General features: G+C 42.5%; 1 protein-coding gene across 1 annotated transcript; it reads left to right on the top strand.

Moving 5' to 3' along the window:
- Positions 1 to 516: 516 nt before the first annotated feature.
- MPHOSPH6 (M-phase phosphoprotein 6) lies at positions 517 to 27,872 on the top strand. Its single transcript, XM_021702652.2, has 5 exons — positions 517 to 606; positions 6,111 to 6,223; positions 17,656 to 17,746; positions 26,653 to 26,747; positions 27,172 to 27,872. Exons 1-5 carry the CDS (start codon positions 556 to 558, stop codon positions 27,305 to 27,307), a joined length of 486 nt encoding a protein of 161 aa, XP_021558327.1. The 5' UTR covers positions 517 to 555; the 3' UTR covers positions 27,308 to 27,872.

Below are 27,872 nucleotides of genomic sequence, written 5' to 3'. Positions count from 1 at the left end.
CATCGCATTTCCGGAGCCCGGACTGCCGGGGTCTGCACCCGCCTCCCTCCCTCCGACTCCCGGGCCAGCGGAGCAGCCTACGCAGGCCTCAGTGTCCTCAACGTGGGAGAAACGGTTACGCGGGCCGTGGTGCGGGGGCCGGGAAGCCCGCCGTCCGCGACGCAAACGCGTGTCAGACGCGGTCCAACCGGGACAGTGCGGCGAGCGTCTCAAAGGTCTCCCCAGCTCCACTGGGTCGGCGAGGCGCGGCGGGACTCGCCACCGGCCGCTCCCAGGGGCCAAAACTCGGGCCTCCTCCGAATGAGGCCTCTTTAGACGTTCCCCTCCCCACGTCAAGTGGCTCTCACCCTGCGTGTCCTTACCCCTAGCTCCTCCGGGAGGCGAGGGCTCCCTGAAGCGACGCGCGGAGATCCCGGGACGCGCCAAGGCGCGAGAAACGGGGGCGGAGCCACGGGGCGGGACGACGTGATTGCGTGGACGACGCCACGACGCACGCAGCAGTGGGCGTGCGCAGCGGGGGCTAGTGCTGGAGCGCGGCTCCGAGTAGGAGCCAATATGGCGGCCGAGCGCAAGACGAAATTGTCCAAGAACTTGCTGCGCATGAAGGTGCGGGGACGCCGGGGGGCGGGTCGGGCAACAGGGGTACCTGGGCTTCCGGACCTGGCAGGGGCCGACGCGGCAAACGCGCCGGGGCACCAGGGAAGCCACGGAGGGCCTCCAACTTGGGCATTCATTCATTCACTTAGCGCTTGCTCTGCCTCAGGCACTGGGAACTGGATTATAAATCCGGCGGATTCCCTCATAACAGCCTGCGGTGGGATAGGAAAAAGACACGTAAGCAAGCAGGATGCCGTGGCACTGAGTGCAGTGATGCTCGGAGCGTCGGAAGCGCCGGACACTTACTTGGCTTCTGTGGGAAGTGGCCCTAAAGTAGAGGTGGAAGGGTAGGTGGGAGGGTGGCCTCAAGGCAACGTAAACCCAGGGAAAAGCGAGTTCAGAAGTCTGAGACGCAAAAATCCAAGAAATCCCTTGCGATTTCCAAGAACTAAAGATAATTCGGTATGTCTGGAAGGCAAGTAGCAAAAAGTGGGCCTGGAAAGGTAGCTAGTGGCCACGTGAGGAATTTTAGGCCGGATTAAGATTTTTTTTTTTTCCCTTTATTTTGTGAACATGGGGAAGCGATTGAGCACGGGTAACAGCATCTTAGCTGTCCTTTTTAATTTTCAAAGTTACTTTAACTGCCCTCTGGAGAATACATTGGTGAGAGAAAGACCTAACAAGGGACAAAATTGCGTTCAGAAAGAGCAAGTTAGAAGTTCTGATGATCTGGTCGCAGTGGCGGTGGGAATAGAATTAGAACAGTTAAAATGAATGTCGTGGACTTTAAGCAAAATAGATTTTTAGATTCTAAATCGAATCAATTTCACAAATAATTTCAAAGTGAAAAAAAAAAAACAAGACAAGGGTAGATAAAAAGGAATACAGAAATTAAAACATGGGAAACAACCAGGCCTTAAAAACTTGAAGAATAATAATAGCAAACATTTATAGTTTTTGGTAGGTGCCAGACAGCTGTTCTAAGTGCTTTGCATATATCAGCCCATAAAATCCACCTAATAACTCTGAGGTAGATAACAGTTATTGCCTCTCTTAGAGCTGAAGCACTGAAACAGACAAGTAACTTGGCCAAAGTTACACAGCCAGCAAGTAGTGTAGACAGAACCAGACTCAGGCAATCTGGCTCCAAAGCCCCTGCTCTTAACTACTACTCTGTACTGCTTGTCGCTGAACACTACAGCACAGTGTTAGATGTCATGTTTAGAGAATAATTTCCAGAAAAAAGGAAGCAAGGCATAAATAATGTTCTGAAAGATTGGAGAGTAAATGTTGCATGTGCCAGATTTGGAGTTGAGCTAGGGTGTAACTAGGGATGAATAGGGTGAGTGAGGGTGTAGGGTAAATCATGTAACTTATGGTTTCTAAGGTACTTCTTTCATACATATTAGCAAAATTTCAATTTTTACCCAACAGAGTCTTCTTTTGACTTACGGTTTATAATCAGAGAATTGGGTTGGATTAGCAAAGCAGGCAGATCAAATGAAGATGTGCCTGAGTGATTAGGACTCAGACCAAAGATCTGACTAAAGAGTTAGGAAGGAAGAAGTTACCTTAAAAGTATCAACCCCTACCCCAGTGGGGGGAAGACTCAACAGGACTTTGGAAGCAAAGGAGGGGGGGGAAATATTACACAGATTTTCTAGTTGGGTTAGCAGCTTCAGTCATTGATGAGAAAGAACTTATTGGCAGGACAGCAGGAAATAATATATATACAGATAGAGGAGTGTCCTGTGAGAATGAATGGAGCACTGCATTAGGTTGCTGTATCCAGTGTAACTGTAGCTGTTCAGAGAGTTGAGAGTTGAGAATTTAATACTAATACATTTGTTTTCAAGTGTACCTGAAATCCTCTGCCTTGGTCACCTGTTGGGAACTGGAGGGTGATCCTGATGGGAAGTAGAAAGTGAAGGATGGGGACGCCTGGGTGGCTCAGTCGGTTAAGCGTCTGCCTTCGGCTCAGGTCATGATCCCAGGGTCCTGGGATCGAGTCCCGCATCGGGCTCCCTGCTGCGCGGGGAGCCTGCTTCTCCCTCTGCCTCTGCCTCTGCCTCTCTCTCTCTCTCTCATGAATAAATAAATAAAATCTTAAAAAAAAGAAAGTGAAGGATATAGGTGGTATTTCTGTCAGTGTAATGGAATGACTGTAGAGAGGGCACTTCTTTGTGATTTTAGCTCTTTGGGGCTCTTAAGACAGGAGTTGGTAAACTTTTTCTGTAAAGGAACGGATAATAAACACTTTAGGCTTGTGGGCCAAACAGTCACTGTTGCACGTACTCACCTCTGCCATTGTAGCTCAGAACCAAATGAGCATATCTTTGTTCCAATAAAACTTTATTTACAGCAATTGATGTCCAGCCTAAGGACTGTAATTTGTGATACCTGCTGTAGGCCCTCACTTGTGAGTAAAGCCAAATCACTAAGCTTTAATAGAGAGTTCTTAGATGCTGTAGAGTCAGGAGAATTGGATTGCTAAATCTGGAGTTGCTTGATTCGTATTCATAGGGTGTTCTAGCCTTTCCATGTGTACAGAATACACACACGTGCACGCACACACACAGACATATATAGCTATTTTGTATGCCATAAATAATACTTACTTGACTAAAAATAGGAGATAAAAAGGCAGTTGGGTAGGATTGGTGAGTTGTATCACCAAGAATATAAGTGATGAAATGAGGCATGTGGGTTTAAAGAACCATCCAAGAAAGAGAGTCTGGGAGAATAAGACAAGTCTGGATTTACATTCAGAGAACCTTTGTTTTTTTAAAGATTTTTATTTATTTATTTGACACAGAGAGAGAAAGAGTGAACACACAAGCAGGGGGAGCAGCAGAGGGAGAGGGAGAAGCAGGCTCTCCGCTGAGCACTGGTGCATCTGGTACGCAGGCTGCAATGGATATACAAGGGTTCAGTAAAGGTTTGTCCTGAGGCACCTGGGTAGCTCAGTCAGTTGAGCATCTACCTTCGGCTCAGGTCGGCCAGGGTCGGGCTCCCTGCTCAGCGCAGAGCCTGTATATCTGGATGACTCTTGTATATCTGCTGCAGCCTGAGTACTAGTAATAGAAGATGGACAAGAGACATAGTCTGCTGTTCAGAATCTCTGTCTTTTGGGAGACACAGAAGAAACATAATGAACAATAAGCCAGTGCTTATAAGGCTCTTAGACGTAGGGAAAGATGTTCTTTTATGGGAACAGGTCGGTGAAGAGCTTGGCCAAACAACAGTCAGGAGGGCCCAAAGGACATGTGCTCTGGGCCTTTACAAGTGGATATTTTGCCAGGTAGAAAATGGAAACATGTTGAGTAGCAGAGGCAGAAAGATTGGGAAGTACAGGATATGCATTCCAGAAACTGCCAGTTCTTTCCTGGGTGAGGATAGAGACACAGGTAAAAGGATGAAGACTACAAAACACTTTAGATAGAGTGTAAACATTTCCTTTACATTTATTTAAAATAATGATGGATTCACAGGAAGTTGCAAAAAATGTACAGGGAGATCCTATGTACCCTTCACTCCCTGTCTTCTATTGCTAGAGTACGGTGCAAAGCCAGGAAATTGACAGTGGTACAATTCACAGAACCACCATTTATGTCACCATTTTACTCGTGTGTGTGTGTGATCTTTCCATACAGCCTATCATGTGCAGATTTATGTAACTACCACCACATTCAAGATACAAAACTGTTTCATCACCATGAGGAGCAGGGAGCCCTATGCGGGACCCGATCCCAGGACGCTGGGATCATGACCTGAGGTGAAGGCAGACACTTAACCGACTGAGCCACCCAGGCGCCCAATTTTGTTATTTTAAAGATGTTCTATTAATGGAATTGTACAATACGTAAACTTGTGAGATTGGCTTTTTTTCACTCAGCATAATTCACTGAGTTCCATCTAAGTTGTTGGGTATCAATAGCTCCTTCCCTTTTTTATTGCTGAGTAGTATTCCATTCTATGGAACTATCATAGGACTTAACCATTCACCTGTTGAAGAGTATTTTGGTTGTCTTCAGTGTTTGGCTATTAACAAATAGAGCTGCTGTGAATATTCCTGTATGAGTTTTTGAGTGAACGTAAGTTTTCATTTCTCTGAGATAAATGCTCAAGAGGACAATTGCTAGGTTGTATGGTAAGTGCATGTTTATTTAGTTGGATAAGAAACTGTCAAGCTGTTTTCCGCAGAGATTGTACCATTTTATATTCCCACCAGCAATGTATGAGTGATCCAGTCACACCATATCCTTGTCAGAACTGGATGTTATCACTGTATTTTATTTGTAAATGTTTTTCAAGTTTCGTCATTTCATTTAGTATTCATTGGTAAAGCCCTTATGCCTAAAAATGCTTGTGTTTTTGGAAGGGTTGGAATGGAGGGAAAAGTAATATAGAGCTTGGACAAGGGAAAGAAAGAAGGATAAATGGAAACTAGTGAAATTCTAGAGCTAACTTCTGGAGGCTCCTGGATGTTTTCTGAATTTATTTTTTCCTTATTAATATTCTATCATTTTGCTGTGTTCACTGGTCCCCGGAGGAAATACTGTTTATGGAGGGAAGAGACTAGCAGCTAGACTGCTGATTTCTCTACTGGCCTATTTTGAGTTGAGCTTCTGCACTTTTTAGAATAAAGAGCAGCCGCAGAGGTAATCAGCCTTTCAGAGGACAAATATACGTGAAGAGCAGGCTTATAGATACAGTTTTGCTTTGGTCTGTGTTTACAGACCCTTTACTACATATCATTCATCACGCTGAAACTGAGCAAGGAGACAATCTAGACAAAGTCCCTGCCCTCAGGGTCTTCAGAAGAGACAGGTGCTCAAGAAATTAAAGTGTGGTGAGACTGTTTCAGGATGTCATATGAAGCATCTAGGAGAGAAATGCCAGTTTGGCTTGCAGGTGTCAGAGATGATTTCACAGAGATGGAGTAGCTTTTCCTATATATCAGAAGGGCTAGGAGTTGCCCAGGTGGAGGAGCATGAGAAAAGGCATTCCAGACCAAGATCAGCAGGTACAGAGACCAGTGGGCTCCGTGGGTCATCAAGAGATTCAGAAAGTATTGTGTCTCTCCTGTTTCTGCTCCTCTCACTTTCCGTCTCTACCTGCCTGTCCTGGTCTGTATCTTTTGTCTTAGCCCTTCCCCACTGGCTACTATGTAAAACTGAAACATTTATGAGCTACTTACCTAATACAGTTTTTTTATTGTTTGTTTTTGTTAAATTAGACAAACTAAAGTACAGTAAAGATCTTTCTGAAGTCTTCTGAAGGAAGTCCACATTACTTTTTTGTGTGCTCTAGTGGGCTCCCTGCTAGTCTGGTGTGACGTTCTCAAGGGCAGAGCTAAGCTGCTTTGGTCCCAGCACCTCCACCCCCACCCCTGAGATAGTATTCCTGGAGAAATGAGGGAAAGCACATGGAGGAATAAAGTCATTTGAGTTTTCCTCAACTCTAAGTTGAGAAAACTAGTTGCTGACACTGATTTTGTTTTGTTTTGACAGTTCATGCAAAGGGGACTGGACTCGGAGACCAAGAAACAACTAGAAGAGGAAGAAAAGAAAATCATTAGTGAAGAGCACTGGTATTTGGATTTGCCAGAGCTTAAAGAAAAAGAGTAGGTTAATTAGAAATTATATTAATGATGCTTTGGGCCTTCAGAGGGAAATCCCTATAAATGGGACTCATCGTTCTGAAGTATCTCTTCAGTTTCTTGAATTAGCTTTGCAAATAGTTTTCTAAAATTATTAAATCTATGTAAGTTCTAGTTGGATTTATACATTTTTACTGGCCCTCATTTATAACGTTGTTCTTTTTCTATGATGAATAAAGGAATCTAGCCCATTCATCTCTGGTAATAACTGGGGAGCTTTTATGAGAATCTGCGGTATGCTCCCTGTCACATTAAGTTTGAAGATTAAGTTGGAAGGTGTGTACTTTAGGCCTCTCCAGTTTTGTTTGAATAGTAGAGTTCTTAAAAGCAAGTCAAGAGTTTAGGGTGTGTTTTTCTTTTTTTTTTAATTTTTACTGCTTTTAATACTAGTCACCTTAACTAACATTTATTGAGTCTATAACATGTGCCAGGAACTGAGCTAAGCATTTAAAATCTCTTAATTATTTAATCCTCAGAGCAGACTTAGGAGCTGGCTACTGTTATTCCATCCATTTTATAGCTGAGGAATCTGAAGCTTGAGAGAGTAACTTGCCCAGAGTCAGCCAGCTGGTCATGGCTAATGCTGGATACCATACTAGACTGTTTCTCTTCCACCTCTAAGCGTTGTTGGTGCTTGAGAAATAATTTTGAATGAAGGAGTGATAAGTTCATATCATCTATTGATTTTTATCTAAATTCTTTTTTTTTTTTTTTATTTATTCATAAGAGACAGAGAGAGAGAGAGGCAGAGGGAGAAGCAGGCTCCCCGCTGAGCAGGGAGCCCGATGCGGGACTCAATCCCAGGACCCTGGGATCATGACCTGAGCTGAAGGCAGACGTTTAACCATCCGAGCCACCCAGGCGCCCTGATTTTTATCTAAATTCTTAAAGCTACCATTTCTCCTCGGTGCTTTTCTTATCTTAGTGAGCTCTGTGGTATGGTAGTTTTATTTCAACTTCGTCAGATGATGGAAGATGCTGCTTATTCAGGCACATTTATGTTTTTCCTTTCTTTACCTAATAATTTTTTTTTGTTGTTTTTGTTGTATTCCTTTGTTCATTTGGCTGACCTCTCTGGATCTTTTCTGGAAGGCTATATATCCTTCCCTAAAGATAGAAAGCATGCCCCACCAAAGATATGGAAGGAAGGTACTTTGTTTTCTCTGCTTGCTTCTTTGTTTGCTTTTCTCTGCTGCTTCTCGGAGGAAGCAAGGTGGCCCTGAGGAAGGGGAAGACAAAGCCAGAGACAGTGTGGATTTGGGAGCGGGGTGGTGTGGGAAGGGACCATTACTGGTAAGGATCTATAATTTAATTTTATGCCTTGACTAAACTTGCACAAAGTATTCCAGATTTTTTTTTTACTTATTGTTATTGAAGGGCAAGATGGTTCCTATCTTGTTTTCAGTATTTTTTCCCCCAACATAACATATTCCCAGAAAAATGACCTTTAGATTCCTTTCCTGGGAGGCAAATGTCTCCATCCTTTTGGGCTACTATAACAAAATACCACAGACTTGGTAGCCTACAAAGAACAGAAATTTATTTCTCACAGTTCTGGAGGCTGGAAATCCAAAATCAAGGCACTACTGTGGTGGTGTTTTGGTGATGGCTGTCTCCCTGGTTCATAGCCAGCAGCTTCTCACTGTGTCCTCACCTGGTGAAAGGGGCTAGGAGGTTCCTTTTCTTTTTGTCTTTTTTAAAAATTTATTTATTTATTTGAGAGAGAGAGAGAGAGCAGGGCAGGTAGCTGGGTGTTAGGGCAGAGGGAGAGAAAGTCTCAAGCCGACTCCATGCTAAGCACAGAGCCGACTCAGGGCTCGAACTCCATGATGCCAAGATCACAACCTGAGCCGAAACCAAGAGTTGGAGGCTTAACCAACTGTGTCACCCAGGCACCCCAGGTCTAGGGGATTCTGTGGAGTCTCCTTTGTAAGGTGCTAATCCCATTTATGAGGGCCCCACCCTCGTGACTTCAGCTACTTCCCAAAGGCCTCATCTCCTAATACCATCATCTCTGGGGGTTAAGATTTCAACATATGTATTTTGTGGGGGATACAAGCAGTCAGACCCTAGCAAGAAATAATACACCTTTGCCACCATTCAGTGCCTATTTGTGTATAGATGTGTATATTAGATTAAGTCGTTGGCAGGAAAAGATGACACTGTCAAATTGGGTAAGTCGAGAGTATAACAGAGTAGGGCACAGGGAGGCCATCAGGGACGGTGCATAAGCTATGGGGTATGGGGAGTAATTTCCACTCCAGGCCCAGAGGGTCAAGGGGAGGGAATGGTTACTGAATCTGAAGACATCTTACAAGAGCTGCTATCTTCATAAAAGAGCACAGCCAGCCTGACGTAATCCCATGGAAGGAAGCCTGGTTCCAGACTGCAAAGGACCCCTTCCATGTGTAACATTTAAATCAGCCTCCCAGGATACAGAATGGGGGGAGATAATGAGAAGTAGATCTGGAGAGAAAAATGGATGCTATCTCTTCAGGGTGTGTGTTTTTTAACACCCCAAATAGGGAGCCAGAGGAATGGATTAGTTAATTAAGTGCATGGGCTCTGGAATCCGGCAGATCTGTGTTTGATGCCCAGCTCTGCCACTTGCTTACTTGTGACCTTGGATATGGTGTGTAACTCCTCTTTTGTCATCTACGTATTGGGTATGATGATAACATCTGTCGCATACGTTTTGAGAAGTAAATGAGCTAAGGTATGTGACGCCTTTACCACAGCAGGTCAGGCCCAAAGCATGATAAACACTGCCAGCACGTGTATTGCCTTATACTTGGACATTACGAAATTTGCCCGTTCTTTCTTGCTCTTTTGTGTTTGTGAGTCTTTCCTTGATGTATCTGAGTTATTCCAGAGGGTTACTGCTCTCTTTGAAATTGGAGGCTTCGCTGTGTATGTGCTCTGGAAGTCTAGAGGTTGCCATCTGTGATGTCTGTCATATCGCCCCGTAATTCAGCGAGGACCATTAGGGCCTTTAGTCCACAGCTTCCCTGGGGGGCTACCCCTAGCCAGTGCCTGAGCTGTGAGGGGGATGACGGACTGCTTTGCCTCAACTGGGAACACCTGTGGGGCCTTCTAGGCCTCCCCCCCTCCCCCCAGAGCTCCTCATAGGGGCTGAGGCCTTAGTGTAGCCACATTGCAGGTCACCTCTTCCTGCCCAGTCCTGCCATCCTCATTTCCATAGAGGGGCATCTCCCAAACAGCCCTGGCCGATAATACTTCTGCACACAATTCTGTCTCAAGGTCTGTTTCCAGGGAACCTGATAGAAGACGCTTGCTATAAATCCCTGGAAGTAGAATTTACAGATCAAAGATTGTGCTGTGTTTTTGCCATATTTTTCTCCAAAGGATGTGCCCCAGTACAGAGACTAGCCAGTTTAATTGCTTTTTTGCCATAGAATGTTGCTTTAAAAGTATATTTGGCTACCATGTTCTTGTGCTTGTATACTGTGGCCTAATGAATGTTGGGAACTGTGAGATCTGAGATTGTTCCCTACTTGCAAATTAATAGGTTAGCTGGACACAGTTTCATGGATGCTGGTGGAAGGTACAAGACTCTTGGGTCAGACACAAGGACTTCATTACTCACAGCACAGCAAACAGTACGAGCATCTCTTTTGCATCATTTCCCCTGTGTCCCTCAAATCTCATGGGGGATGATGTGGCGAGGCCCACCTGTATGTGTTGCCCACAATAGGTTTGTATCACAGCTGAGAAGTCTTGAATTTAGGAAATCTATATCTTTAATACGGGACTGCAAGCCAACTTGCCCTTAGCTCCCAAAGAAAGACATTATTATACTGGATATTAAGCAAGTCTGCACTTTGCTCAAAATGAAGACAATAGCTCTGCCTTTCAAAGTGGTTCACTATACACACATCCCTGAAAAGATGTTCCAGACCAAAAGGGCATTTAGTGTCTCATTCACTGGAGAGACCCATAGAGAATTGTTTCCCTACAGTGAGTTTTTCCCCCGCTTTGCCGTGCATGTTATTTGTGGCTTTAAGGCAAGTCTGGGGTTTTTTTTTTTTTTTTTTTTTTTGGTTTGTTTTTTGAGCAGAAGTTTCTCATCTGTAAAAATAGATGAAATAGATAATATCTTGGATGTGTTTTGGCTCTAAAATTATGGATCCTTATTAACAAAAATTAAGGATATTAAAATACAGAATGCTTACAGTTTTAGAATATTTAATTTTTTGCTAATTCTGTATTTAATTAATGTTCCTAATTATTGAAACTGCTTGTAGATAAGGAAACACCTATGCTCCTTTTTATATTAAAGTTATTGTGTCATTGGAAACCTCTGGGAAAGCCCTCTGACTGGAGCAGTGGACCTGCTGTGCATCCATTCCTAGCCTCTGGATCTGTCTTTTGTCTTGAGTGCTTAAACGTGTAGTTATGGTGCTTTCCTGCGAGGGTGATGGATTTGGGAGAGGGATGAGGTTTTATCAGCTGCACTCGATAATGACCAAGATTAGGCAATTGAGAGGGAATCCCACACCTTATGGAAAAGGTTGAACAAAAGGTTCTGGAGAATGTGTGCCTCAATTTAGGCTCCCTCAGGGAAGGGGGTTCCTGAAGGAAGTGAGGTGCTGGCTGAACTAGAGGGCCAGGGAGAGAGGAACCCGAAGAACAGTGGTTCTCAAAGTTTGGGGCTCAAGGATCACTTACATTTTATAAAATTACTTAGAACCCCTGAAGAGCTTCTATTTGTGTGGTTTATTTCATGTCGATATTTAATGTGTAAAATTACAACAAAATTTTTTAAATGCTCACTTTAAAGACAGACTCATATTGTTAACATAAATAACACATTTTTCATGAAATATAACTGTTTCCCAGGGTGCCTGGATGGTTTAGTCAGTTAAGCATCTGCCTTCGGCTTAGGTCATGATCCCAGGGTCCTGGGATTGGGCCCCACATTGTGCTCCCTGCTCAGCGGGGAGCCTTCTCCCTCTCTGCTGCTCCCCCTGCTTGTGCTTGCTTTCTCCCTCTCTCTCTCTAATAAATAAATCTTTTTTAAAGTTTTATTCTTTCTTTTTAAAAAGAAAGAAAGAAAAGTAACATTTAATGAGTTAATGAGAAGAAAGGCATTATCTTACATTTTTGTGAATCTTCTGATGTCTGGTATTGTCAGAGATGGGTTGATTCTCTGGGTAGATTCTCTTAAATTCTGCACTCAGCCTGTTGTAGTCTGTTGTTTTGGTTGAGGCCCGTAAAGAAAATCCGCCCTTACACAAGTGATGTAATTGAAAGGGGAGGAGTATTATAATAGCCTTTTCAGATAATTTTTTGACACTACTCCAAAACCCAGTAACTAGTAGTTTCTTTAACTGCAGTATGGAATCTCAAAGTGTCAATACAGTTTTCATAATCATTAGTCTACCTTGCATTTGGAATAGATCTTTTATCCATGCATGATTTCTTAACATCATGCATTTCTCATTTGGAAAATATTAGTTCAGTGAGTTGTATAGATTTTCTAAATGTTAACTTAATTCCTTATATGATACCAAAAACGGTATTCATTAATATTACCATGGGTTCATCAGAAAAATCTTTTAAGTCCTGAGAAGCTTCAAGCCCAAGATGACATGCACAAGCTATTCAGATTCTCATTTTTGCTCGAAAGCTTGAATTTTGTAACTGGCAACAAGTACTGTCAGTTGTTCCTTTGAAGTGACGAGTTCATCTGATTCATTTTCAGAAAAGCGTCTGCCAAGTACCCAAGTCCGAGTAACCATAGTTATAGTGTTCCATGATAAAAGTGGCTAGTTCAACTGAGAACTAAATCACACAAGTGCATTTCCTCAAGATGGTCATCATGCCTCACTGTGCAGAAGTACTTAGCATTTGCATGCGGAATATTTTTGAAAAGTGTAATCAAGGGGCAAGATTAATGAAAATTAATAAATTTTTTACTGCTTCATCAAGAACATTCTTATCAGCTTCTTTCCCTTTTTTTAGACTTTGAAAACCAGCAGTGACTACTAGCATAGTATGGTGTCCCTACTTTCATTCATGCCAAGATGAGCTCTTACTCACAATTGCTTTTGCATCCTCTGTGTGAGTGTCGACAGTGAAGAAGACAACATTTTTTTTTTTTAAGATTTTATTTATTTATTTAACAGAGAGAGAGACAGCGAGAGAGAGAACACAAGCAGGGGGAGTGGGAGAGGCAGAAGCAGGTTCCCACTGAGCAGGGAGCCCGATACGCAGCTCCATCCCAAGACCCTGGGATCATGACCTGAGCTGAAGGCAGACGCTTAACGGCTGAGCCACCCAGGTGCCCCAAAGAAGACAACATCTTAATGTCACCGGGAAAATACTTTTGACCTCCTACCAGTGCTCCCTTCTGTCACTCCTTCCCAGTCATGGAGGCCTCCTCGTTGTTTCTCAGGTGGGCCCCTTACACTCCCTTCTCAGGGTCTTTAACTGGTCCCGCAGCTGTTCTTCCCCAGGCCTCATGTTGTGTTCCTCATTGCCTTCTGAACTTGGCTCAGATGTCATCCATCCAAGAAGCCCATCCAGACCACTTTTCATACAGCAGCCAAAGACAAGTTCTTTAGATAAAAAGAATTTGAATGAATTGGATAGATCGTTTTCATTTTGTAGCTGAACTAATGTGACATCGCTCCTTGCTGAGTTAGGAATAAGGACTAAACCGCGTGGAGTTGTCCCACAAAGGAAACTTTTTGCAGCAGATAAAGAGATCACGGGGAATAACTTCCAAAGCCATGATTCTCCCAAGTGAGGGTGAGTGGGTTTCTTTTATTTAGGGTTAGGATGAATATTCAGAAAGGGGGGGCTTTGTCATCACATGTAATGGCAGACAGGAGGTTGTGTAGGCATACGTAAAAAAACATGCCTATACACGTATCTGTTACGTTAATGAAGGTTGTGCTCCTCTGAGGGTGGAGACTAACTTGACAGTGAAGCCGAGGTAACTGTCTCGCGACCGGCGAAAGGGCTCATGGGAGTGCTCCAAGAGCTAGTATAAACTGGATGGGGCGGGGTCTTGGGCTCCTGATGCAAGACCTTGCTTGCTTTTGAAATAGCACAGGGAGTTTTACCAGTGGTTTATTGTCTCTGATTTGGCTAGGCTATTTCTGGCCTGGTAGAGTGTTAGTTTTTGCTTTCTCTTTGTTCCTTTAAAATCTTTAGCTACTGGGCGCCTGGGTGGCTCAGTTGGTTAAGTGACTGCCTTCGGCTCAGGTCATGATCCTGGAGTCCCGGGATCGAGTCCCGCATCAGGCTCCCTGCTCGGCAGGGAGTCTGCTTCTCCCTCTGACCCTCCTCCCTCTCATGCTCTCTGTCTCTCATTCTCTCTGTCTCAAATAAATAAATAAAATCTTTAAAAAAAAAAAAAAATCTTTAGCTACTGAGGTTTTTGTGTTTCTTTGTGATTCTGACACCGCCTAGGAGGTTGTGCTAGAAGTGTGCTTCAGCAAGTAGGGCAGAGACCTCAGAAAATAACTTGGGGCCCAAAAAGACTTCTCTGGTGTCATGCTATGTCTTGTCTTTCTTTTTGGGGGGACCCCTAACACTTATCTGCTTACAATTTCTCCTCAGTAAAAGTGGAATTGCTGGGTCATAAGGTTGGCATATCATTAACTTTATGAGAAACTTTCAGACTGGTTTCCACAGTAACTGCACCGTTTTATTACACTTTCACTAAGGAAGTAGAATTCTGATTTTTCCCACGTCCTTCCAACATTTTGTGTTACCTTTTTAATTTTATTTATTCTGTCATTCTAGTGGTATCTCATTATGATTTTTAATTTGCATTTTCCTGGTGACTAATAATATTAAAGAACTCTTATGTGCTTATTGGCATTTCCGTATCTCCCTTTGTAAAGTCCCTATTCAAATCTTTTGCGCATTTTTAAAAATGAGATGGTTCTTTTTTTTCTAGCATCTTATATTATGTAATTATCCATCCCTCTATACATCTGTCAATTCATTTTATTTTTAGTGTATTTCAGAGTAAGTTGCAAATATGCGTATCGTTAACTAGAATTCAGTATATAAGGTTTTGTTTTGTTTCTTGATAAAGCTTACATACTTCTATACAGGTAGGAGTTCTTTATATTCTGAACACAGGTCCTTTAACAGATACATGTATTGTGAATATGTTCTCCCAGTTTGTGGCCTGCCTATTTCTTTCTTTTGTTTTTTTGTTTTTTTAAGATTTTATTTATTTGTCAGAGGGGGAGAGAGAGAGAGAATGCGAGCACAAGCAGCAGAAGCGACAGGCAGAGGGAGAAGCAGGCTCCAGACTGAGCAAGGAGCCCGATGCGGGACTCCATTCCAGGACCCCAGGATCATGACCTGAGCTGAATGCAGACGCTTCTTTTTTTTTTTTAATATTTTATTTATTCGAGGGTGCCTGGGTGGCTTAGTCGGTTATGTGTCTGCCTTCAGCTCAGGTCATGATCCCAGGGTCCTGTAATCTAGCCCTGTGTGGAGCCCTGCTTCCTGCTCCCTGCTCAGCAGGGAGCCAGCTTTTCCCTCTTCTTCCCACTCAGGCTCTCTCTTGCTGTCTCTGTTGCTATCTCTGTTTCTCTGTCTCAAATAAATAAATAAATAAATAAAATCTAAAAAAAATATTCACAGGTGAAGCTATGTGGATCTGGAGTTTTCTCTGTGGAAAGATTCTTAATCATTCAGTTTTTTTGATACAGGACTATTCTAATTTTTCACTTCAGATATTGTTTTTTATGTTGTAAAATTTCTATTGGGTGAGTTTTCGTAGTTTCCATATTTTAATTCAGGTTCCCTATTTGTGTCTTCATTACATTCCTGTGTTTCTTTAAATCCTTGAACATATTTATAATAACTGTTTTTAGGGGCTTCTGGGTGGCTCAGTCAGTTAAGCGTCCAACTCTTGATTTCAACTCAGGTCATGATCTTAGGCTTGTGAAATCGAGCCCCATGCTGGGCATGGAGCCTACTTAAGTTTCTTTCTCTCTCTCTTTCTCTCTTTCTCCCTCTCCCCCTCTCCCCCTGCCCCACTCCCCACCCCCATCTAAAAAAAGTAACTGTTTTAAAGTCCTTTTCTATTAATGCCATCATCTTTTTTTATTGATTTGTTTTTTCTCGGTTTATGGGTCATATTTTCCTGCTACCCTACATGTCTAGCAACTTTTTATTGTGTGTCTCACATTATGTATTACATTGCTGAGTACCTGGATTTTGTTGTCTTCCTTAATGAAGTGTTGAATTTTCCCTTAGGCAGTTAATTTACATGCCAATCAGCCTGGTCCCTGTTTTTGTCGGAGTGGGTTTTACAGCCTTGACTTTTGCTAGATGCGCCCTACTCCTGAGGTGTGACCTTTCTGTTCAGTGTCACAGGATATTCAGCTTGGTTGGATAGACACAACTCAGACATTTCCCTCCTTTGTGCAAGGTCTTGTATTTGTTCAACATACAGTTTTAGGGTAAATTTTCTTTCTCAGGTATGGTAAGCTGGAAAATGGTACCCCAAATAATATCCAGGTCCTTGTCGCTGGAACCTATGTTAGTTTATACGGCAAAATCGACTTTGCTGGTGTAATTAAGTTAAAGATCTTTAGATGGGGAGATTATTCTGGATTGTCTGGGTGGACCCTAAATACAATCACGTATATCTTTATAAAAGGGAGATAGAAGGGAAGGCAGTGTGACCATGGAGGCCGAGGTTGGGGTAATGCAGTCACAAGCCAAGTACTCCTAGCTGTCAGCAGAAGCAAGGAATGAATTCTCTCCTATAGCCTCTGGAGGGAGCGCGGCTCTGCCAACACCTTGATTTTGGTCCAATGAAACTGGCTGTAGACTTCAGAATTGAGAGCATAAGTTTCTGTTGCTTTAACTCACCAATTTTGTGGTAATTTCTTCCAGCAGCCCTAGAAAACTAATGCACCAGGGAATTGTTCTCTGGAAATTGTTTTTTTCCCCTGACACTGTTGAACTTGTTCTGCGCATGGATAGCCTAGAATTCAGCCAGACATTCCAGGGGACCATGTATGCAGGTCCCAGAATCTCCTTAAGTATCCCCCTCTCTCCGGTATCTTGATCCCTATACTTCAGCCCCCTCTGCAGCCCCGAACTTCAGTTCCTTTGTCTCTTCAGTTCAGTAAGACTGGGCTCGGTTTGGGCTCCCACTCCCTGCTCCAGTCTAAAAGTTGCCTCCAGTCGGAAGGTGGGCATTCATTACCTTCAGTCAGAACGCTTACTTTGGTTTTTTTCTCTCAGGCACCACAGCCCTGTGCTTTGACTTGTTCTTTGACTTGGAAATAGGACTTATTTAGTCCTATTTTATCGTTGGCATAGGTAGGAGGACTGGTTTAGTACCAGCTGCTTTCTTTCAGCCAGGCGTGAAATAACCTACTTCACTTTTTTCCACTGTATAATATAAATCTCTTATTTGTCATTTGGCACCACTCTAGAATGTGACCTCCGTGAGAGCAGAGACTCTTATTCGAGGCTGTTTGGTTTAATAAGTGTTGGCTGAGTGACTGAGCGAGTGAGTGAGTGAATCTTGACACAAGATGTAGTGTCTACTTTCTGCCAAAGAAGCCCTAAAGGCCACGTATTTACCTTCCTAGTGTGCTTTATGGTTGATAGTTTTACGGTTTCAGGCTGTAGTCAGATATGTTCACCTGGGACTGGGGTAATAAACTGGTGACTCAGAGGAGACTGCCTTCTAGAGACCGAAATGTCGCACCTGCATCCCCTTTTCAGGGCAACACTGGCCTCCCAGTGCCCTCAGCTGTGCAGAGCTTAGCCCCCTCAGGTGCAGCGTCATTTTTACTAGGTAGATTTTTTTCATGGTTTGGTTTTGGGTCATCGACCTAGCTACCCTTATTTCTGCCTATTTTCCATTCCTGCTCATCCAGCTTTCCCAGTGATTCTGTGAGATACCTGGTATCCTTTCAGTAAATTCCTTCTCTGCTGAAGTCAGTCATTGTTTACAGTAAGAGCTCCAGCTAAAACACCGTTAAAGCTGCCTGGGACTCCAATTTCAGAGTATTTAATAAGTACTTAGTAAGAAGTTGGTGGGGTTGGGCGATGTAAACATCAGGGAAACTGCTTCAGATTAGAAAAATCCAGGTTTATTATAAATAGTCTAGGTCTCTGCATTGTGTAGGCATTTACGCAAATTAAATGTGTAATTTAGACGAGGCTGCAGCCTCCAGCTCTTGTCATCTAACGCTTTGCTGGCCAAGGTAATCAGTTTTTATTTCTACCCCTGCATTTAGAAGTCTTACCTTACTTTTACTCGATTCTACTAAGAACCATTAAGTAAGATCGATTTTTCATTTGAAATCTTGACTTTTAGTTGCGCCGCTTTGTTGTAAGTAGACACGCTATTAATACAGGTTTATTTTCCCACTTAGGTGTTTCATAATAGAAGAACAGAGTTTCTTGTTATGTGAAGATCTTCTCTATGGAAGAATGTCATTCAGAGGATTTAATCCTGAGGTTGAGGTATTAAATATAATTGCTTCAAATTTTAAAATTTTCCAATTGAATTTTTTCTGCTAATAATTGGGTTTCGGTTTTTTCCCACCAGGTACTGTTTCTTCTCATTATATATAAAATAACAAGTCTTGAAATAGCGGTGGAGCTATTTAAAGAAATTGCAGCCCTTGCAGCCTGGTTTTATAGCAGAGTTAGCAGATGATTTAATACAGCAGCACACACCCCCCAACAGCACCCTGCGAGTGTTTAGAGTTTCAGCTCAGCTCTTTCACAGGAACGTCCGGATTTTGTTCATATGATGCTATTATGAAAACTTATTTTCTGGCACCTGTAAATGTATCTTTTCTAATGGAAAAATGTGACTTAAAAATTGAATAATTCCGCTTTTCAATAGGCAGGTTTTAATCCAAGCTTGTAAATAGATTTTTAAATGAACCTTTTGGAAAGTTTGTTTGAAAAGTAAATATTCACCTTATGAGCTGTTGATTTGAATTTTCCTGGTTCAGGTTTGTAGAGAAGCACAGACCTTCGTTTAATATTTATTAGAATTCTGGCACATGTACTAAAAGTCATCCTATCAGGTACTCCACCAGTGAAATGGAGGTTTATGATATAAAGCTTAGTTTTATAACTGTCACTTGAAGCCAGGGTTTCTCAGCCCTGGCACCACTGACTTCTGGAGCCAGATAATTCTTTGTAGCTGGGGCTGTCCCATGTATTTTTAGGTGTTCAGCAGCGTCCCTGGCCTCTACCCACTAGACACCAGTAGTGTGCGCATGAGCACACACGCATGTGCGCACACACACACACACCCCAGTTGTGACAACCAAAAATGTATCCAGACATTGCCAGAGGTCCCTTGGTGAGCAAAACTACCCCTGATTGAAAATCACTTTCCTGAGGATGCCTGTAGAGAATCACAGTTAACCAAGTTAATCGCCAGAGTTTAAGATTATGGGTTTTCTTTTTTTTTCCCCCCTTTTTTGTGGGTGTATGATAATTAAGGTGTTCTGTTTACACAAAGTCAACACTAAAAGTGTTTGTTTATAATAGGTATTTTCCTTGCCTTAGCCTGCTTAAAGCTTTAGATTTCCGAGAGAGAAGGCAGTGGGGTAAAGGGGGAGTCAGGGGAGCAAAGATGATGCGTGTGTGCTACCCAGAGACTAGGGCCAGGGGTAGGCAAGCACTCCAGGGTATGTCTCATACAGTGGGAAAAGGATCCTGTTGTGGGAGGCTTTTAGAAGATGGCTTTCATGACTGCTACTCTGTAACACTGAATACGCTCTCTCTGGGGAAAGGTTTTGAACTGTTTGGCTTGCATATCTGACCTGTCATGAGATGTGAGAAGGGTTAGGTATATATACCTGGTTTTGAAAAGATACCAACTTGAGAGCAGATACCAACTTGAGAGCACTTACTTCATTATAAGCAGGATGCACTTAGAACACATTTTTACAGAAGTCTTTTTTTAAAGATTTATTTATTTGAGAGAGAGAGAGAGTGGGGAGGGGGCAGATGGAGAGGGAGAGAAAGAATCTTGACCAGGCTCCCCACTGAGCACAGAGCCCAACATGGGGCTCAATCCCAGGACCCTGAGATCATGACCTGAGCCAAAATCAAGAGTTGGATACTTAACTGACTGAGCTACCCAGGAGCCCCTAGAACATGTTTTTAGTATTCTATGTATCTTTAGTTACACCCAGCATGGAGTTTATTTATTCAGTAAATATTCTGTACCTGAGGTTCATCAGCTCTCTTGAGGCACTGGAAATGCAGTAGGAAACTGAGTTCTGTGCCCTCACAGAGCTTGTATTCCCAGAATTATTTTCTCTTCAGTCCTTTAAATGTTGGAAAAGCTAATTGAAACTGGTTTGTCTTCTGCTTTCCCTTCCTCATCCTGCCTTTGCTAAAAAAGAAGGTATTGTACATTAAAAAGAATTTTTTTGTCCAGGGTAACAATCAAGAAAGGGTTAATAATGTGAGAAAAAGAAATGGAGGTGAGGAGGGAGGGGAAAGATGGCAGAGGAGTAGGGGACCCTATTTCAACTGGTCCCCGGAATTGAGCTGGATAACTACCAGACCACTCTGAGCACCCACGAAACCAGCCTGAGATGTAAGAAGATCTGGATCTCTACAAACAGAATATCGCAGGCAGTTGGTTTTGAGGTACGAAGCGGAAAGCCGTGATCCTGCAGGCAGATATAGGAGGATAAAAGGCGGCGGGAGGGTGCCTGGACGTGGGGATCCTACACCGCCGGTGAGTGACAGCCTCGCGCGCTGCGGACGGGGCACAGACTCGCAGACCGGTAGTGTCGGGAAAGAACTTTAGGGCAGCCCCCAGGGTGGAAAACCAGACTGGCGGGGTCGCGCACACGCCAACTGCAGCCCCCTCCCCGGACAGAAACCTGGAGCAACGGTCGCACTCACGCGAACTGCAGCCTCCTGAGACGGAAACCCGGTGCGCCAGGGTCGAGCCGGTGAACTGCAACCCCCGGGGGTGGAAACCCCAAGCGGCGGAGTCGCGTGTGCGCGAATTGGGAGCAGCTGGCGGTTTTAGAAGCACAAAGGGCAGAGACGTGCCCCAACCTGGAGGCAAGACTGGGAGCGCTGCAGAGGGGCGCACAACCCAGGACGCTGCAGTTTATAGCAGCACGGACAGAAACGGAGACGGTGTGGCCTGGAGAGCTCACTGAAGAACAGACTGAGGTCTCTCTGCTCTGAGGCAGAGGTTTGGAAACGGTCTCTTCTGCTCTGACTCGCGGAAGAGACGCGGAAAGCTGCCAGGGAAAGGCGCCAGAGAACAAAAGCCCCAAAGACTGAGTCCCACTGAGCCCATCCCCCACCACAGGGGGCAGGGCAACTCTGCCCAAACAGGGTTGCATGAGTAACAGCGCGGCAGGCCCCTCCCACAGAAGACAGGCTGGGAAAACAAGAGGCCAACAACCCTAAGGTCCCAAGAAAACAGGTGCATCTTGCTTGGGTTCTGGTCAATAATTTCGACTCTATACATTCCCTCAAACACCCATCAACAGAATGACTAGGAGGAGGAGCCCCCAAAACAGAAAAGACTCAGAGATTATGACTTATGCTGCAGATTTACAAATGGATGCAGACATAACCAAGATGTCAGAGATGGAATTCAGGCTAGCAATTGTGAAGACAATGGCTAGAATGGAGAAATCAATTAATGACAACATAGAGTCTCTAAGGGCAGAAATAAAAGGGGAATTGGCAGAACTTAAAAATGCTATCAATGAGATCCAATCCAATCTAGATAATCTAACAGCTAGGGTAACTGAGACAGGAGAGAGAATAAGCAATCTGGAAGACAGTATAATAGATAAAAAGGGAAAAGAGGAGGCCAGGGAAAAACAACTCAGAATCCATGAAAATAGAATCAGAGAAATAAGTGACACCATGAGGCGTTCCAACGTCAGAATCATTGGAATCCCGGAGGGAGTGGAGAGAGAGAGGGGGCTAGAAGATGTATTTGAGCAAATCATAGCTGAGAACTTCCCTAATCTGGGGAATGAAACAAACATTTGAGTCCTAGAGGCAGAGAGGACCCCTCCTAAGATCAAGGAAAACAGGCCAACACCTCGGCATGTAATAGTAAAACTTGCAAATCTTAGAACCAAGGAAACCATCTTAAGGGCAGTTAGGGGGAAGAGATTCCTTACGTACAGAGGGAGGAACATCAGAATAATGTCAGACCTATCCACAGAGACCTGGCAAGCCAGAAAGGCCTGGCAAGACATATTCAGAGTACTAAATGAGAAGAACGTGCAGCCAAGAATACTTTATCCGGCAAGGCTTTCATTTAGAATGGATGGAGAGATGCAGAGCTTCCATGACCGGCAGAAGTTGAAAGAATATGTGACCACTAAGCCGGCCCTGCAAGAAATATTAAGGGGGGTTCTATAAAAGGAGAAAGACCCCAAGAGTGATCTACAACAGAAATTTACAGGGACAATCTATAAAAACAATGTCTTCACAGGCAACATGATGACAATTAATTCATATCTTTCAATAATCACTCTCAACATGAATGGCCTAAATGCTCCCATAAAACGGCACAGGGTTGCAGATTGGATAAAAAGACAGGACCCATCCATATGCTGTCTACAAGCGACTAATTTTGAACCTACAGATACATCCAGACTGAAAGTGAAGGGATGGAGATCTATCTTCCATGCCAGCAGACCTCAAAAGAAAGCTGGGGTAGCAATTCTTATATCAGACAAATTAGATTTTAAACTAAAGTCTGTAATAAGAGACACAGGACACTCTATCATTCTTAAAGGGTCTCTCCAACAAGAAGATCTAACAATTGTAAGTATCTATGCCCCCAACATGGGAGCAGCCATATACATAAGCCAACTGTTAACCAAAATAAAGAGTCATATTGATAACAATACGTTAATTGTAGGAGACCTCAATACTCCACTCTCAGCAATGGACTGATCATCTAAGCAGAAAATCAACAAGGAAACAAGAGCTTTGAATGATACATTGGACCAGATGGACCTTATAGATATTTACAGAACATTCCATCCTAAAACAACAGAATACTCATTCTTCTCGAGCGCACATGGAACTTTCTCCAAAATAGACCATATACTGGGTCACAAATCAGGTCTCAACCGATACCAAAAGATTGAGATTATTCCCTGCATATTCTCAGACCACAATGCTCTAAAACTGGAACTCAATCACAAGAAAAAATTTGGCAGAAATTCAAACACTTGGAAGTGAAAGACCACTCTGCTCAAGAATGTTTGGGTCAACCAAGAAATCAAAGAAGAACTTGAACAATTCATGGAAATCAATGAGAATGAAAACACATCAGTCCAAAACCTATGGGATACTGCAAAGGTGGTCCTAAGGGGGAAATACATAGCCATCCAAGCCTCACTAAAAAAAATAGAAAAATCCCGAATTCACCAACTAACTCTACACCTTAAAGAACTAGAGAAAAAGCAACAAACGATGCCTAAGCCACGCATTAGAAGAGAAATAATTAAAATTAGAGCAGAAATCAATGAATTAGAAACCAGAAACACAGTAGATCAGATCAATGAAACTAGAAGTTGGTTCTTTGAAAGAATTAATAAGATTGATAAACACTGGCCAGACTTATCCAAAAGAAGAGAGAAAGGACCCAGATTAATAAAATTATGAATGAAAGGGGAGAGATCACGACTAACACCAAGGAAATAGAAACAATTATTAGAAATTATTATCAACAACTATATGCCAATAAACTGAGCAATCTGGATGAAATGGAGGCCTTCCTGGAAACCTGCCAAGACTGAAACAGGAAGAAAGTGACAACCTGAATAGGCCAATAACCAGTAACGAGATTGAAGCAGTGATCAAAAACCTCCCAAAAAACAAGAGTCCAGGGCCTGTTGGATTCCCTGGGGAATTCTACCAAACATTCAAAGAAGAAATAATACCTATTCTACTGAAGCTGTTTCAAAAAATAGAAACAGAAGGAAAACGTCCAAACTCATTCTATGAGGTCAGCATTACCTTAATCCCCAAACCAGGCAAAGACCCCATCAAAAAGGAGAATTTCAGACCGATATCCCTGATGAATATGGATTCCAAAATCCTCAACAACATCCTAGCTAATAGGATCCAACAATACATTAAAAGGATCATCCACCATGACCAAGTGGGATTTATCCCCGGGGATGCAAGGGTGGTTCAACATGCGCAAATCAATCAATGTGATAGAACACATTAATAAGAGGAGGGAGAAGAACCATATGGTCCTCTCAATTGATGCAGAAAAAGCATTTGACAAAATACAACATCTTTTCCTGATTAAAACTCTCCAGAGTATAGGGATAGGGGGAACATTCCTCAAGTTCATAAAATCCATCTATGAAAAGCCCACAGTGAATATCATCCTCAATGGGGAAAAGCTGAGAGCCTTTCCGTTAAGATCAGGAACACGTCAAGGGTGCCCACTCTCATTACTGTTGTTCAACATAATACTAGAAGTCCTAGCAATAGCAATCAGACAACAAAAAGAAATAAAAGGTATTCAAATTGGCAAAGAAGAAGTCAAACTCTCTCTTTTCGCAGACGACATGATACTTTCTGTGGAAAACCCAAAAGACTCCACCCCCAAATTACTAGAACTCATCCAGCAATTCAGTAATGTGGCAGGATACAAAATCAATGCACAGAAATCAGTTGCTTTCTTATACACTAACAACGCAACTGTAGAAAGAGAAATTAGAGATACGATTCCATTTACAATAGCACCAAAAACCGTAAGATACCTCAGAATAAACCTAACCAAAGAGGTAAAGGATCTATACTCTAGGAACTACAAAACACTCATGAAAGAAATTGAAGAAGACACAAAAAGATGGAAAAATATTCCATGCTCATGGATCGGAAGAATAAACATTGTTAAAATGTCTATGCTACCCAGAGCAATCTGTACCTTCAGTGCCATCCCAATCAAAATTCCAATGACATTTTTCAAAGTACTGGAACAAACAATCCTAAAATTTGTATGGAATCAGAAAAGACCCTGAATCGCCAAGGAGATGTTGAAAAAGAAAAACAAAGCTGGGGGCATCACGTTGCCCAGTTTCAAGCTATACTACAAAGCAGTGATCACCAAGACAGCATGGTACTGGCACAAAAACAGACATACAGACCAATGGAACAGAATAGAGAACGCAGATATGGACCCTCAACTCTATGGTCAAATAATCTTTGACAAAGCAGGAAAAAACATGCAATGGAAAAAAGACAGTCTCTTCAATAAATGGTGCTGGGAAAATTGGACAGTCACATGCAGAAGAATGAAACTCGACCATTCTCTAACACCATTCACAAAGATAAACTCAAAGTGGATGAAAGACCTCAATGTGAAACAGGAATCCATCAAAATCCTAGAGGAGAACATAGGCAGTAACCTCTTTGACGTTGGCCACAGCAACTTCTTTCAAGATACATCTCCAAAAGCTAGTGAAACAAAAGGAAAAATGAACTTTTGGGACTTCATCAAGATAAAAAGCTTCTGCACAGCAAAGGAAACAGTCAACAAAACAAAGAGGCAACCCACAGAATGGGAGAAGATATTTGCAAATGACACTACAGATAAAGGGCTGGTATCCAAAATCTATAAAGAACTTCTCAAACTCAACACCCAAAAAACAAATAAGTCAAAAAGTGGGCAGAAGAGATGAACAGACACTTCCCTGAAGAAGACATACAAATGGCTAACAGACACATGAAAAAATGTTCATCATCATTAGCCATCAGGGAAATCCAAATCAAAACCACACTGAGATACCACCTTACACCAGTTAGAATGGCAAAAATGGACAGGGCAAGAAACAACAAATGTTGGAGAGGTTGTGAAGAAAGGGGAACCCTCTTACACTGTTGGTGGGAATGCAAGTTGGTACAGCCACTTTGGAAAACAGTGTGGAGGTTCCTCAAAAAATTAAAAATAGAGCTACCCTATGACCCAGCAATTGCACTCCTGGGTATTTACCCCAAAGACACAGATGTAGTGAAAAGAAGGGCCATATGCACCCCAATGTTCATAGCAGCAATGTCCGCAATAGCCAAACTGTGGAAAGAGCCAAAATGCCCTTCAACAGATGAATGGATAAAGAAGATGTGGTCCATATATACAATGGAATATTACTCAGTCATCAGAAAAGATGAATACCCAACTTTTACATCAACATGGATGGGACTGGAGGAGATTATGTTAAGTGAAATAAGTCAAGCAGAGAAAGTCAATTATCATATGGTTTCACTTATTTGTGGAACGTAAGGAATAACATGGAGGACATTAGGAGAAGGAAGGGAAAAATGAAAGGGGGGAGGAAATCGGAGGGGGAGATGAACCATGAGAGACTATGGACCTGAGAAACAAACAGGGTTCTAGAGGGGAGGGGGAGGGCGGTTTGGGTAGCCCGGTGATGGGTATTAAGGAGGGCACGTACTGCATGGAGCACTGGGTGTTATACGAAAACAATGGATCATGGATCACTACATCAAAAACTAATGATGTATTGTATGGTGACTAACATAACATAATAAAATTAAAAACTACCAAAAAAAAAAGAGAAAGAAATGGAGGTGAGACTGTGGCACATGGACGTCATGTAGAATGCTTTGTCCACGCTCGTGTTCTGGAATGAAGCCAGTCCTCCCCATAATGGCAGAGCCAGCCTCCCAGTCCTTCCATCCAGTAATTTGCCGCCCCCCACCACCACCAAAACTGCATTTAGTATCACTCTTTTTTTTTTTAATGTATCAGTCTGAAGAATGGTGTTTTGTTTTTTTTTTAAAGATTTTATTTATTTGACAGAGAGAGAGCCCAAGCAGGGGGAGCAGCAGTCAGAGGGAGAGGGAGAAGCAGTCTCCCTACTGAGCAGGGAACCTGATGTGGGACTCGAACCCAGGATGCTGGGATCATGACCAGAGCTGAAGGCAGACTGAGCCTAACCAACTGAGCCACCCAGGCGCCCTGTTATCACTCTTGAGTGTAGTTTTCTTCCATTTGGCTCAAAGATGGGAAGTTTGGAGGAAATCTGAAAGTTTGCTTTTTATTTCCCCCACTCACTAGAGTGTGTTAGCAGTGTGCTTGATTTAGATGTAAGTAACCAATAAGATTTACAATCTAAAATACAATTTAAAATCATTAATAGGAAGTCCATTCTAGTAGGGGTTTGTCTTACTATTTTTTTCATTCACAGCTGACTTCTCGTGGCACATTGTGAAGGAAAGTATTAACAGAGAACCCCCTCATAAATTTTGGTTATTCCTGTAGATTGTGACTTCTGTTCCTCTACCTTCAAATACATTTGATACCAGTTTCTTTAATAAGCCTGTTCCAGTCTTGAAAGCACTGTTACATTTTTCAGAAATTAATGCTCCAGATGAATGCTAAGAACAAAGTGGAAGAAGTTGAAGGTGAAGCAGTGGAGCTCGATGTGTCAGATGAAGAAATGGCCAGAAGGTAACAGTCACCTCAGAACCGCGTTATAATCACTGGCTCTCACATGGGCGCTCCTCTTCCCCAAAGTCTTCCATGGAGTGCCCCAGCGGGAAGATGACTTTCTGCTTTCTCTAAATTGGGCTGGGAGGCAGGGGGGCTCATACCTGTCAGAGGCTGGCAGTTGAGGGCTCTTGTCCAGTCCTGCTTCTAATACATATTTTAAGGTACACATCTCAGTTTATTTAGGATAGTGCAAAAACAAAACTGAAAAATTTAATCATTCATGGAAAAGTTCTTACATTTTGAATCAGTTTCTTTTAATCATCATTTTGATTTGATTTTTCTTATTCGTTGCCTATTTGGTTTAATATTCTTGACAAGACTTGACTCCTCCCTTGTTTTTTTGTTTGTTTAATTAAACTTGTGCTGCATACCATCTTAACAGATATGAGACCTTGGTGGGGACAATTGGAAAAAAGTTTGCCAAAAAAAGAGACCGTGCCAATTATGAAGAAGATGAAAATGGACACATAAAACCAACAGTTAAAGTAAAGAAGATGTTTCTAAAGCCCCAGGATTAAAGTAAATGCTTTGAGACAGAGCTCAGGAAAGCCTCGAGAGAGTTAGCTTATTGTGGAACTCATTCTGATGGCTTCTCTGTAGTTATTAATACTATAATGTTTATTTGTAAAGAAATGGATAATTTTGGAAATATGCCATTTTTGAAATAGATGTGTGGTGGATGTTATACATCCTTTACTCAATGGTGTTCATCAGGAATGGATTTTTAGCCCTCGATCTTCAAATGTACAGAGGTATGTGGTTGCTTCCTAAAGATCTTTTTGACCTCAGATTTTTTTTTTAATGGAGCTTTCCAGTCGCTGACCTTGAATTGACACACATAAATTAAACCAATGTCTAAATTGCCCTTATGTTTGTATTTTACTTTAAATTATTAATCATGCCAAGCCAATTTATCCATGCATTTTGGAATCGAATGTCATGAGGACTTAGCATATATAAATTCATTAAGAACCAACATGCCTCTCCAGCCTGAAGTACTTGCATGCTGCCAAGTCATTGTTAGTTTGTGGAATTACGGATTTTTGTTTAAAGCTTTTATTAATAAAAATTGTTCTGTAATAA

This window comes from Neomonachus schauinslandi, chromosome 16 (assembly GCF_002201575.2).
Source record: "Neomonachus schauinslandi chromosome 16, ASM220157v2, whole genome shotgun sequence".
NCBI lineage: Eukaryota > Metazoa > Chordata > Mammalia > Carnivora > Phocidae > Neomonachus > Neomonachus schauinslandi.
The sequence above is the reverse complement of the archived record's forward strand: the minus strand, read 5'-3'. Positions and strand labels throughout refer to the sequence as shown.